Source organism: Miscanthus floridulus, chromosome 18 (assembly GCF_019320115.1).
Source record: "Miscanthus floridulus cultivar M001 chromosome 18, ASM1932011v1, whole genome shotgun sequence".
Lineage (NCBI taxonomy): Eukaryota > Viridiplantae > Streptophyta > Magnoliopsida > Poales > Poaceae > Miscanthus > Miscanthus floridulus.
Window position 1 is genome coordinate 12415658 of NC_089597.1, and position 14264 is coordinate 12429921.

General features: G+C 42.8%; 1 protein-coding gene and 1 pseudogene across 1 annotated transcript; one reads left to right on the forward strand and one right to left on the reverse strand.

Annotated features, from left to right (window-relative positions):
* The first annotated feature begins 1535 nt into the window (after positions 1-1535).
* On the forward strand, positions 1536-4253 carry LOC136523303 (uncharacterized; annotated as a pseudogene).
* Positions 4254-6269: 2016 nt separating this feature from the next.
* On the reverse strand, positions 6270-7700 carry LOC136522700 (uncharacterized). Its single transcript, XM_066516512.1, has 3 exons — positions 7281-7700; positions 6625-7128; positions 6270-6486 (listed from the first exon to the last, which is right to left on the reverse strand). The coding sequence occupies exons 1-3, from the start codon at positions 7398-7400 to the stop codon at positions 6349-6351; spliced, it is 762 nt and encodes a 253-aa protein (XP_066372609.1). The 5' UTR covers positions 7401-7700; the 3' UTR covers positions 6270-6348.
* Positions 7701-14264: the final 6564 nt, after the last annotated feature.

A 14264-nucleotide genomic window follows, 5' to 3' on the forward strand; every position in this document is an offset into this window, starting at 1 on the left:
GACAGAGGGAGTATGGTTTAAGGGTTGCTAGTCAGGAAATATATGCCATCCCTGTTCGCTTCGCTGAAAAGCTATGACTAAAAGTACTGTTCACTGATTTATTGTGAGAGAAAAACATTGTTCATTCGCTGAAAAAGTACGGTGCCTCCACTCGCCAAAACAAGGCACATTTGGCGCCCACCATCTGGCCAGTGCAAAGCAACGGAGAATGGACCATATCTAGGCTGGCCAAACTTTGTTTTTTTTTTCCGAACAGAGGGAGATCCCCCATTTCCATTAAAGAAGTAACGGAAATACATCATCCAGATAGCGTTTCAGGAGAAGCAAGCTACAAAACAGAAAGAAAGACTACGGTAGCTACCCAGTACTAGGAGCAACTAACCATGCATTATCCGTTTATCAACCAAAACAACCTGATCGGGGCTGGCCAAACTTTGTTACTTATTAGTCCATTCATCCATAAAAGAATTCAATTATAGGTTTTGGATTAAGTCAAACTTTCTTAAGTTTGATCAAGTTTATATAAAATAATTATGCTTCCAAAAGGTTTATCATGAAAATATATTTCAAAATGAATCTAACGATACTTATTGCCGTCATAAACGTTAGTATTTTTTATATAATTTTGGTCAAAATTAAAATTATTTGACCCTTGGCAAAATAAAAACTACATTCTTTCTGAGACGGAGGCAGTAGCTTCCAATCAAACCCTAGTCACTTTTTCAAGGCAAGTCAATTTTCTTGACCTACTAAAGCCACAAAACATACATTGGCATAACCAAATTTTGGCAAAACACAACTTTTATTTTTTTAATTTTGAAAGGAATTTTAAATTACATTACTTAACCAGGTCAGCTAAATCGCTTGACACTAAGTGCATAATATAATCTGGCACTCTGGCCATTGCTACAGGTCCTGTTTTTCAGCACTACTTCAACAGTACTTTTCAGCGAAGGAACAATATTTTTCTCTCACAACAAATCAGCATAAGCAGCAGCAGCCAAATTTCAGCGTAACGAACACTCAACTTATCACTCATACTTCCTATAGAGGCTAGCTCATGAGCTACTGATTACATTCACACGGCACATACCTAGCTTGGAAATTCACAAAATTTTCCGCTATGATCTCCTTCAATTCATGCACCAAGCCACCCACTAAAGATCGCCTACTGCTCGTCGGATTCCAGGTAAACATTGTTCGTGCCTAGAAGCGCTGCCGCCTTCACGCCTTCCATGCAGGCAACTAGCTTCATACACAGTATATCTTGGCACATGCTGACATGCACCAACAACAACAAGGCAAAGTAACTTTGGCAATTGGCATGCACAAATTTTGGCAGGACTAGTGGGTCATAAACCAAACAGGGCCCTACTACCGAGTTGGGTTTGTTGGCCTATTTGGCAATTGGCACCTAGGGTTTACGGGGGAATCATACACATATATCGATCGGTCTATCTAAGGCAGCCGCAGCCGTAGCCTCGCCATCCACGTCTAGAAGAAGAGCTGACCGCTGGCAGGAGGTTAGGAGGACGATGGAGAACGGGGGTGAGATGATGCGGGGGTTCGCCTCGGAGTTGGTCATGTGTTCCACGTACTCCGGTTTTGTGATGAGGAAGGAGCGTACAACCATTCCCGATCCTGACGAGGAGGTGGTGACGGAAGCCGAGAAGATGCGGGACTTGATGCAGGCGATCCTGCTACACGGGCCTTCCAGGAGAAGGAGTCGGTTGAGGCGACGAAGAAGCAGTGGCAGGTTCTGCGGAGGAGGATGATGATTATGATGGAGACCAAGAGGTGCCCGGCTTGCTCCCGTTCGCTGTTAGAGATGTGCCCGACTTGCTCCCGTTCACTGTCAGAGAAGCCCGGGCCCGATGAGGAGGACAAGGCGGCCGGATCGAAGGAGAAGAAGAAGAGCTCGAGGGAGGAGGGCAACGAGTTGATGGCTGTCCTTCTGCCGCAGGGCGGGAAGGAGAGGAAGAAGATTGCGACGGAGGATGAGGCGATGGTGGTGAACGCCAGATCGGTGAAGAAGTCGAAGCAATCGAGGGAGGAGGGCAAGAGATCTAGCAGCAGATTGAAGAAGAAGAAGGCGAGGAGCGAGGATAAGGAGGGCAGTGGATCAAAGAAGAAGGCTAAGAGATCGAGTGAGGCATTTTTTATTTTCACAATAGCTTTCCTTTGGGTACTCTTTCTACAACTATATTAATATTAGTCTCGAAATACAACTACATTAATATTAGTCTCGAAATGCTTTTAGCGGAAATAGCTAGTGTAGAATTTATCTGATATAGAACACTCATCTATAAAATAGTTTGAACTATTTACTAGAAGGGCATGCAGCCCTTTTTCCAATTGCAAATCGATGACCTATGTATAAAAAAGATTTTTTTTTGGATTTGAAGAAGAATAAAAGGAATTCTATTAATTTTTATTTTCCATTTATTTAGTTTGTTTTTCTTAATGAAATCGAAATTATTAACTAACAGATGGAGGGCAGCGGATCAAAGGAGGCGGCGGAGACGGAGGGCAGTGGATCGATGGAGGGCAGCGGATCGAAGGCGGAGGCGAAGATGAAGGTCAGCGAATCGGCCAGCGGAAATGGGAAGACTAAGATGGTGACTAGGAGGTTGGACAAGATGTCCATTGATATTATTTTGAAGGATCACCCCCTTTCAAGCCTTTCACCTACACTACCCACAATCCCTTCATCCAATGCATGTTTGCTAGTGATATCGCCCAATATGAGGTTGATTGTGAGTTCCATGAGTACTTGCGACGCCAGTCCATCATCAGGGGGTATGTTGAGTACCAGCTGGAGGTCACCGATGACGAAAACTAGCTAATGACCACAAGTTGGTGTAGCACTATTGTCATGTGTGGTTGGTGTGGTAACGAGTTAAGGCTGCCTATAGCATAATAATAATCTTAGTATAAGTGATGAACCTTCACTTGTTTCAGAGGTATTCAGCTCTGTTAGCTTGTACTAGTAGTATTTAAGTTGTAAAAGTGGTATCTTTTGTGTGTGACCTAGCAGCATGCTCATTCACCCTGGTGTCATATGAGTACCTTGCTACTGATGTTATTCTCGCATCTTAAGACTTGAGAGTTGCTATATTTTCCTAGAACTCGATTCAGATGTTATTTAAACAAGCTATTGTTGATGTCTCCAACCAGCCACCCTGGTGTCATTGTCATATGAGTACCTTGCTACTGATGTTCTTCTCAAATCCTTAGGCCTTGTTTGGATGCATGTGTGTCCACCTCAATCCACATGTGTTGCAGTGGAATGGAATGGAATTTAGTTCAATTCCACTCCAATCCACTTCAACCAATGTAGATTGAGATGAATACATGCGCATCCAAACAATGCCTTAAAGAGTTGCTATATTTTCCTAGAACTCGATTCAGATGTTATTTAAACGAGCTATTGTTGATGTCTCCAACCGGCCGTGCTATTGTTGATGTCTCTAACCAGCGCGGCGGCCACAGTTGTTATGGGTGATTGTGTTTTTTCTTTTTTTTTGTATGGTGTTGTTTCTTTTGTTAACCTTCTTTCCTGATTATAACAACCTCTCAGTGTCGTACTAGCTCCTGTAATTTGGTGCTGTCTCATTTTCAGAAAAGAAATTCCAATATCTACACCGGTGTGGAGCAAGTAATAACATTTGTGGTTGGATCAGCTGGATCAACAGCTTTCTACTCTGGGAACAAAATACTACAATTTCCGTCTTTTCATTTCCTATGTATATCCATCGACTCTGCCCCTTGTTTTCATTTCTGATGTAGCTAGTGACAACTGCTAACTTTCCAGTCTTTCGAGGCTAGCCGTTTTGAAGCACTTCAACTCTGGGAAGTGGCATTCGAATACCTGCTAGCATATCTATCAAATGTCTTGGTATTCTAAGTTTCTAACAGATGTCTCTTCCTTGAATGATGATTGTTGCCCTACATCCTGTGAGAACACTAAGGAAGATTCGAGCTGGTTAGATAAGTAAGTGTGTCAAGTTCATTGTCAACAGCAAACATCAATAACCATTACATCTGCACTACCTCAGAAACATTTTGTCGGTGCCATTATTAACTGATTGCAGAACATGAACAGATTGGTGGATCTGAGGAGCTCAGTGATGCCGACTGACTGGATGCTTGGGTCTAGCTACTTTCCTGTTCTAACATATATCCTGGTGAACCATTAATAACAGGTTAAGTGATCTTACCATGTTTACCTTTTGCAGATGATACTGGATTAGTGAATCTAACAAAACTGTATATGAAGAGGGTGGGTCCTAAAGGAATTGAACAGCAGGTGATTAATAAAAAATATTGTGGGTTTAAAATACATATAAATTGATAGTATATGTACATGGTTCGAGGTGATTATAAAAATATATAGTTCAAGGTGATTAAGGAGTCGAAATGATTGTGTAAGCACCAGGGTCAAGCAAACCTCAAACACAGGTAAGCAGTATCACACCCAACAACGCTTGCCATTGGAGCTAATTAAGGATTGGCCTCAATATACTTTGGTGTTTGCTTGACCAAAATGAACTCGCAATGTATAGAACCAAATAACAATCGCTCTGAAATTATTCTACACGAACCACTGCTCTTGTTATCCCCAAAAAAGGAGTATCTCCACAAAGCATTATCACCAGGATTCAGGACATATATCAAGGTTAATGGTGTCCCCAGAGATCAAATTTGGTTTAATAAATAACTTATAAAGTTAATTTGGTGTAATAAATAACATAAAGTTAATTTGGTGTAATAAATAAGTTGCAGAATTATAAGGCAAGTGGCCTCAGAGATCAAATTTCACAAGATAATCATGTGCTCTACAGATTTGTATTGCTAAGAAACATGTGCTTAACTGAGCATGTTTGTTGACTAGAGTACATTTGATGGTGATGAATGGGTAAAGGTGTGAAACATTAGAGTGCCTTATGTAAATATCTCTCTTATAATCTAGGAGCCTTTTTACCTCTGCAGCTCCTTTTTCTACACGAATAGCATTATTGCATCAAGTCTTCTATCCCGACAGATGTCCATCCGAAGAACAGAAGCATCTGAATCACCTCCCAGTGCTCATGCTGACACACATGCAACAGGATGACCCATCCATGGACCCAAATGTGCATCAGGATAATCCACAAAGTATTTGATACAGATCAAAACTGAAGAAATGACAAGTTATGGCATTCTTCCAGTTCAATAGTTTCTGACTTTTAGTGAACTAAAATGGAAGCACATACCTTAGAACATGTATCATATAATGTGCAAGTGTGATCCCAGGCATACAAACGTGCAGTGTTGGCTGCTAGTGTTACTCGTTGGAGCAGGGGCAGGTAGATCTGATTCGTGTGCTGATGCAGTCTCTGCTCCTCTCGTCACCTGGCCTGTCCACGTCACGATCACGACGAGGATCGGCTGCCGCCTGCCGGCTGCCCTCAACTACTATAAACTATGCAGCAGGTGACGACAGTCGACAGGGATCAGCTTCGTTCAGAGTTGCGTCTTGACAGAAAGAAACACAGGGTCTGAAGAAGTATTCAGAAACTCTTTGCATGCATGGCCATTCCATTCAGAAGCTGAGACTGCTAGTGCGCGTAGATTTTTTTTTTTGAGCAACTCTAGTGCGCGTAGATAGATCATTCTCGATCTCACCTAACTAGTAACTCTGCCTGTCCTCTGCTGTCGTCGAGGCTTTTCAGTTTGGCATGCATCACATCTGGTCGGCACTTGTTTCTTCAGAAGCATTTTCGGTGGATCACATTGTGCTCTCTGCTCTGTATGTGATAGGTTCAGAATTCATGATGATGTATACAGTATGTGTGCTGACTGCTGACAATGGGGACTTGGGGAGTGTGTGACATAGAGAAAGCCTATGCTATACATACATGCTCCTAGATGGATTGGATGCCATCAACAGTACCAGAGGATTGCAATAATGCAACAAAGTGATCTGCTCTATCTCAAGATAGAGTACGCTCAGTTAGCATCAGATCTTAAGTGAAAATATATGAGTATCTGACATTGTTATCATCACGAAGCAAACTGAAGCGGGAATTCTATCGAAGTGGTACTAATAATACTGTGAAACCCATACAGACCTGTGTACAACTAATGATGATGGACGGAAGTAGATCAAAGCAGAGTAGGAACACAAATTACAAATATATATATATATATATATATATATATATATATATATATATATATATATATATATATATATATATATATATATATATATATATATATGGCTTCTAAGTTCTAAGGACGATCGACCAAGATCAGTTCATCCCATGCTTGTTATTGGCAATTTTTCACTTTTTCAGCATCCAACTAATGCTTACATCCAACCATGAGCCACAGCCTGCTCGTCAGGGACTTGTTTCGCTCCGCCTTCGTCAGAGACTTGCTGCGCTCCGCCTTCCTCTTCTCCTTCTCGCACGCGGATTTCGTTTCTTTCAGTTTGTTCACCTTTTTCAAATCAAACGAAACAACAAGATCAGATTTTTCAACTTTTTGCCCGCCTCTGCAATCCCTGATCAATGTGCGAAATCTATCAGAGAGTTTTTTCTGTCGTCGTCGGCGGTGGATCGTCGGAGCGGAGCTCACCTTGATGGGTGGGTTGGGCTTGCTGATGCTGCTAATGCTGCTGGTGCTGCGGTGGAGCTGGCGCGCGCCCCGCTGCAGGATCTCCACGGCGCTCCAGCTCCCGCCGGCCGCCGCCGCGGGCTTGCTCTGCACCTTGCCGCCGCCGAAAGCTGGGTCCACCACCGCCACCGGCACGGAGTCGGACCACGTGGTGGGATCCTCGACTGGCGGCACGGACGAGGAGGATCCCAGCCCCAGCCCCAGCCCGAACTGGTGATGGACGGCCTTGCCGGCGACGCCGCCGCCGCCGCCGTCCAAGCCCAGCTCGCAGCTGACCTGCCTGATGCGGGACTCCAGCAGGTTGAGGCGGTCCATGAGGTCGCCCCGCACCTGCACGTGCTGCAGCGCCGCCGGCATAGACTTGGTGTGCTGGTGCTGCGCCTCCGGCGCGCGGCGGGCCGGGGTGGGCGCGCCGTGCTCGGCGTGCGACGGGCGGCGCTGCTGCTGCTCCTCCAGCTGCCGCAGCTGCACGAAAACACCACACGGATGGAGGCATCAATTAATGTGCTCGCGTCATCGGCGTGCATGGACGATGTATACAATACAAACGTCCATGCGCGCGGCCGGATGACCGGCCGGCCATCACCCATCAGCAACTACCACGACGACGTACGTACCCGGAGGTCGATCTGGTCGAGGCGGCCGAGCAGCAGGCTCTCTGCAGGCTGCGGGGGGAGGCCGTACCCGTATCCGCTGATGAGGACGCGGCGCTGGGAGTCCACCAGCACGTCCGCCATGACGGACGACGGCTCGCGGCGCTCTGGGGCTGCTGGCTGCTAGCTACCGCGACGCGTGGTTTATGTGACGGTGACGCTGCCTGCTGCGGCTGCAAGGACGACGCGCGTGCCATCGTCAGTTATAAAGGCACGGTGGTGAGGACTGAGGAGCAGCGCAAGATGATCGGGGCGGCGATCGAGGAGCATGCAGCGGCATGGCGACGACGGGGTGCGGTGCAGCGGACGCCGCCATGGTCGGAGCCAAGATCGGGTCGTAGACTAGGCCGAGTCCAACAACGTGAACCATCCAGGGTGTGGTGTGGTCGTCTGAATCCTGTTTACCGGGCTAGATGACTACAGGATGTGTGTTAGTGGCATAGAGAGCCGGCCCATCTTCAAGAATGTGGCCCATATAGTTCTGTGATTCAAACAATGGCCTGCTTGGTTGGCTTCCAATCATATGGTTTTTTCTCACTTTGTTGATTCTACGGCAGAAAACTGAGTGCTGGGCATAGAAGGAATCCGAAATATAAAGTTCTTTATAACAAAAAAAAGTATAACTTCTAGAATCTATAATAATTAGAGACATAGATACAAGTTAGACTCATAATCCTCTAACACTACTCCCTAGCTATTTCAAAATTCTAACTTTGTTATTTTAATTAGCCTAACATATAAGGAGTTTATAGTACAAAAGGTGGTTTGTTTGATTTGTATTTAGAAATGGTTCCTAATTGATGCGCAAACTTTTGTTGCTATAAATTATATACTTGCCATAGATTATATAATATAAACATGTCTACCATATTTATCTTAGGCCAATCTCAGTGGCAAGTTTCATAGCATAGTTACCAAAGAGTGCCACATCAGCTTTTTGTGTTGGTAGCTGTGACGGCGATTTTCATGCTGATAAAACTCCATGAAACTCTCTCTATCTCTCTCTTCACAATTAACCTACCAAGTCATCAAATTTGTTGACGTGTCACAATATTAATGAAATGAAACTCAGATGAAACTCCCACTGCGACTGGCCTTAGTGCCATCCCCAATCAGGTTTCCGATGTTAATGGTATCTCATCAAGGTTGAGCACATTTCTCTGATGTTCTCCTGGCCATGCCCATCTATCATTCATTGTTAGAGCAATTCCTTGCATAACCCTTGTGTCTTAGCTAATCGTCATCAAGCTCGACCGCTAGAGCTCACTTTCTTATTGTCACTCCTCACTTGAGTTAACCAACCTGACAAAGGTTTAGTTGGAAAGTGAATCAACTTTTGGTTCATATCTATATGTGAATGTAATTGATGATAATGTAAAGATACAAGTTAAAGAATCATCAACAGTAATGCAATTAAAGTTTTTCTTCTCTATTTAACTCCAGTGTTGATGAACCATGTTTCTAGGAGCATCTGAACCAATGATACTTGCTAGAATTTTAGACAAATTCAGGCATAACTTAATCCAGAAAAAGATTACCAAAAGATTTGTGACATCAAGCATGTGCACGTTTGATCCAATTGCAAACAAGTTAGTCGACATTTCCATTAATCGACATAGCCTTTGTTGGTGTAGTCGTCCTGCTGGGTGTCATGCAAAAGGTTGTAGTGCCAATCACATCAACGAAGATGCTAGGAAGTAGAGGATCAGAAGGTTGCCGAGAAGTAGTTGATCGGATCGCCAAGAAGTAGTGGATCGGATTGAGCAATCGCATGTAGACGCTCACCAAAAACCTAATTATCGGCCTTCACCTGAGCTGATGAACGCAGAGGATGAGAGGATGGTGTGGTTTTAGGGGCCAATACCTATTCCTGTGCGCATAGGAGCAGGACGGGTACTGGACATCAGGTTTTGATTCTAGTCCACCAGAAAGAGGGGCGTTTCCCCCTTATTACAGCCACTCCCACAGGAGATCAGGAGTCTCGAGAGAGGTCAAGAGTCAAAAGTGCACCTGGATGCTAGAAGAGCAATCACGCAGAAGCATAAACTCCCGCATCAATTGCATCATCAAAAGGCCCAAGTGGCAAAACTAACCCTAGCCACACACCACAACGTGTCATCAAAAGGCCTAAGGAGCTTCGCCATCAGCTCCGGTATCATCGACAGCACCTATGCCAACATAAGGGTTTCCATTGGGCCGACTACCCGCCATGGGTCTAGGCCGGCCCAAGGTCTGCTTGAAGACATGGAACAAAGGTAGCGTGATCTCCAAGTAATCAAGGACCGACCTAGTCAGATTTTAGGAAAGTTAGTCTCTGTAATAGAACTACAGCTCCTTAATTGTATCCGGCTAGGACTAGAATAATACGCCCTACCCTCTGGACTATATAAAGATAGGCAGGCACGCACGCCTTGTATCCAATCAATCATACACAACACCCCAACGCAAAGGCGCCACGCCTAACTAGACTATGGTATTATGCTATTCTAGTGGCCTGAACCAGTATAAATCGTTGTCTTCGTGTTTACAGCTAAGTTTTGCATACGCGAAAGCTCCCCAAACTCTATATGGGTAACCTCGTGATAGGTTGTTGGTCATTAAACACCAACATTTATGTTGAGAGGCTTTGCCATCAGCTTTGGCGTCACCGATGTCGCCTTCATCGCCAATTTGGAATGGGAGGGGGCTCACCATTAACATCAGTGTCTTCAACTTCACCTTCACCATCAATTAAGAGTGATGGGACCATCATCAACATCGATGTCTTTGCCTTCGCCTTAGCTGTCAGTTTGGAGCGGAGGGATCTTCATCAACATCGGCACGTTCAACATTAGCTTCGCCATCAATTAGGAGCAGGGTGATCGCCATCTACATCAACATCTTTGACTTCTCCTTTGCTGTCAATTAACAACAGGGGGATCGACATCAACATCGACATCCTCAACATTGCATTAGACAAGCAATCTACTCAAAGACGCAAACCTTGCCAAACATCTATGAACGAAAGTTTGAAAACTGTCGGCTACATCATTGCTTTCATGAAGGCTCAAATATGAAGAGAATCTATCGAGGGCACAAGCCCAGGCAAAAGAGCAAGCCACCAAAGGCTAAGTCTTGGAGGTTCAAGTGAAGTTTACCAGACATGCATCTCTAGATGATCTCTGTATAGACAAAAGCCATGTGTGTGCTCTTTTCGTCATACCCTTTTTCCCCGTAGGGTCTTTGGGATGAAATCTTAAGTGAGGCGCATACACGTGGGTTGTGAAAGGTGGTCCCCACAGCTGAGTCTGAGTTGTGATTAGGCCACACTTAGTTGTATTCAGCTATTGGGTCTTGTACTTTCGATTAAAATCGAATAGTTGAGAGGCTACTATTAGGGTGTATCATATAATAGGGACTCCATTAGAGTGTTTAGGCCCAATTACAAAGCTTGAGGGCTTGTTTGAAAATACTTAGGGACTATTTGTAGCCTCTAGAGACTCTTTTATAAATATAAGCTCCACTAGATGACAGAATGAAAAACTTCCAGCCCACCTCGCATTTAAAGAGGGGGAGGGGGAAGGCGGAGAGGACCCTTGGCCCATCACTCACTTTCTCTCTCTACCTCTCACTCTCCACTCCCACCTCATTATGTTCGGTGTAGGACCAACATTGTGACTTTCCATTTGTATTTCATGGACAAAATGATAATTTTTTGTATAAGAGTAACTTTGCATTTGTATTTTGTAGACGAAATGATAAAGATCCTTCACCCATCATCCCTAATGCCAATCTAAGGAGGTTCTTGAACATATCAGATTTGGTTTAACTATAGGATGTTGTCCTTGGTGCAAATCATAAGAAGGTTCTTGAAAGTATGAGTTTTAAAGTAAATAGGATCATATTTCTTCAAGAGTGTGGGGTTGATTTCTCTCTTACTGAATATTACAATGTTGTTTTCTTTATTCCTCTTCTTCTATCTGTGCATGAGTTCCTTTTAGGCGTGATGTAAATACTACCTTGTTTGAATGATAAGTACATTGTCTGGTAATAAGTTTAACCTGAGTACATCATTTCTTCTTAACCATTTAAGAACTCACTCTCCGTGTAATCAACCATCTATCAGCCATAACTCAAATCTGCTAGTGTAGCAATGAATTAATCATGTGTTACCTAAGTTGTTTAGCTGGCCTAGAGTTCTATTAAATGATCTAGGCATGTGTTGTCCTGATGATGAAATGCGTAAAGAACTTAGGTACAATTTTTACCTGCATAAATGTTTTTGTGTTGTAACTGATCTTTTTTTTGTAAAACTTGTTAATACCAAAGTTGTAGGAACTTTGATATCTGTGCTCCTAAAATTTTGAGAAACATTAGGATTGGGTGTTGTGATTTTCTGAAGATTACTGTCAGATTGGACACTTCTATGGGGCATTGCTTCCTGTTTTTTTCGACCTTGTTAACCTGTGTTTCAGGCTTGCGATGTAATTAGAGAGTTGAGTGCGTTTAATAAACTTTCCAAGATGTTAATGAACATAAATTTTGGTTAACTACAACCCTAGTACTACTGTCAAGCATTTTCAGAACCTCTGTTCACATGATGTGGCTGTATACATAGCTCCGTTAGAGCATATTTCTATATGTGCAAATATATATTCTAGACCTTGATGCAGAGGAGGACGATGAGGGCCATGCTGCGGAGGAGGACGATGAGGTTCATGGCGGAGATGGAGCAGGCTCACCATATCATTTTCTTGTCATAGGATGACGGGGTGGACCAGGAGCGTGTTGGGGAGGACCATCGCATATCATCCTCTTGTCATCAGATGACGAGTAGCAGTAGAGTGTTATGTAGAATAGCTTTCATGGTCACAGAAGATGTGATGTGAAGAATCTTGTATTAATTTTGCGTACGACTACTATTCTAGAAAAGACAGAATAACTTACATTTTGCGTATAACTTTCATTTTGCGTACGACCACTATTCTAGAAAAGACAGAATAACATAATCCTGTATCAAATTTGCGTACCGCCAATATTCTATTATAATCATACTACTTTGAGTATTTGCGTAGGACCAATATTCTATTATAATCAATTTTGTGTCATTATAATTTGCCGAATCTTTATCAATCCTGGTTTCACCGGTGACACTACAACCTTTCATATACCAAAATTACAGCAGAACTGCACCAGAAAGACCTCGACCATACTGTCAGGATTAGGGTCTGAACTAATGAAATCCCCTACACTCAATTTTCACAATATTTATCAATTTGGTCATTTGAAGTGCACAGCCAGAAATGTCCACCCTGATATACTTTGTCCAGAAAAAAATCAAATGATACATTTGTTTCAGCAAAACAAGAGTGAATAGCCTTAGAAAAGTTGAAGTCCAGTAAAAAAAGTATGGCAGATTATTAGTTGCTTTTTAGTGAACAAATATTTGTCATACGTTTAAAAAGTGACAGTGATTTTACATTGGTATAACCGCATTGCAACACATAATAAGGTAGGCAAGGTTTTTTTATAATATGTTTTTTTCTAACCGCATTGATGGACGGAGGTCAGCACAGGCTCCTAAAGTATCGAGTACAACCCATAGACAGTATGATGTCTCTAAGGTTTTGAAACTCACATTCAGACAATCAAATAGACAGCTCGTACAATGGGTTATACATTTAACCATCTACAGGTTGTTTAATGCTTACAGGTAGCCACTATTAAATATGAGTATGATCCTTGTATACCATTGTGTTGCTAGTTGATACAAATCAGATCAAGCATAATTAAGATGATATAATTACACTATTTTTAGACAAGTAATTTCGGCAACATAATCAATCATGAATATATTTTTGCATAGTGTCGTACTGATACAAGTAGGTTACCATAATTTTTGAATTTTTATTGAGCAAAATAGTTTTAAAAATATATATATATATATGAATGATTACACAAAATAAAATATACAGAGGACCTCCAAGGTGTAACATGTGTTGTATCACTTGTAGGTTATAGTTCCGGTCGAAAAGAACCTAACAAAATTTGAATCATAATTTTGTATTCGAATTTGATTTTATATGGATTTTATAAGTTTTAGTAAATGTGTGCACTGCGTCTCTCCCACCTTTCATCCACACCCACACCTACACACGTTGGTCCATACAGCCATATGCATTAGTCGATGCAGAGACTATGATATTAATATATTCATTTTTCTAAAAACACACGTTGGTACGTAGTTGATTCCTCAGAGCACAGGCCGAAGCCGACGTCTCACAAGACGACGAGCCCATCCCATCCTGTGAGGGATGTTTTTTGCAAATTTTCTCAAACGCAGACGGCTCAAAAAAGTCCTGTTGTACGTGCCCTTAGAACCTCAACATCTTTAAGGCCAAGACCAACGAGTCCTGCAATATCATAAATCTCAGGAAAGAGATAAAAAATTTATGCCCAAGAGAAGATAATAGAGCCAATAGAAACGAAAAGGTAGATACCGGAAGTGACATGACACAGAATCTTTTTTTTGTCAGGGTTAGTATTTTGGTTGTCAAGGATTTAGGCTGCTCCACAAACTCTGCTCTAACCTTTACCGTAGAGTAGCTCTACAAAAAAAAAACTAGAGTGTGTAAAGCACCTTTTTAGGTGCTCTAACAACTCTACCCTTTTTCCTCGAAGGGAGTGCGTGGAGTTGAAACCGTTTAGCTAGCAAACGTGAAGCAGAACTAAAAACGTGGACCGAAGCATGTTCCAAACACCCCTTAACGTGTAATGGAGATCTGTTCCGGTGACACAAAATCTTAATATTTAAGGCATGATGAATGCATCCTCATCAGATAGCAATGGATCCAGCAGACTCCTTTCAGTCCTAACTGCAAAAACTTAGCTCTGCAATGCGAGCACCCACCAGCAGGCTAACTTCATACATGCAGAAACAGAGTATCCTGCAATTCTTGCCTAGCTCGT

What these genes read in the sequence shown, in the direction of transcription:
- LOC136522700 (XM_066516512.1), bottom strand. Translation starts at nt 7,400, where the DNA reads ATGGCGGACGTGCTGGTGGACTCCCAGCGCCGCGTCCTCATCAGCGGA. An exon ending in TCGACCAGATCGACCTCCGG is followed by an intron (nt 7,129 to 7,280) that starts GTACGTACGTCG and finishes GTTTTCGTGCAG; the next exon opens with CTGCGGCAGCTGGAGGAGCA. An exon ending in AGCCCAACCCACCCATCAAG is followed by an intron (nt 6,487 to 6,624) that starts GTGAGCTCCGCT and finishes GATTTGAAAAAG; the next exon opens with GTGAACAAACTGAAAGAAAC.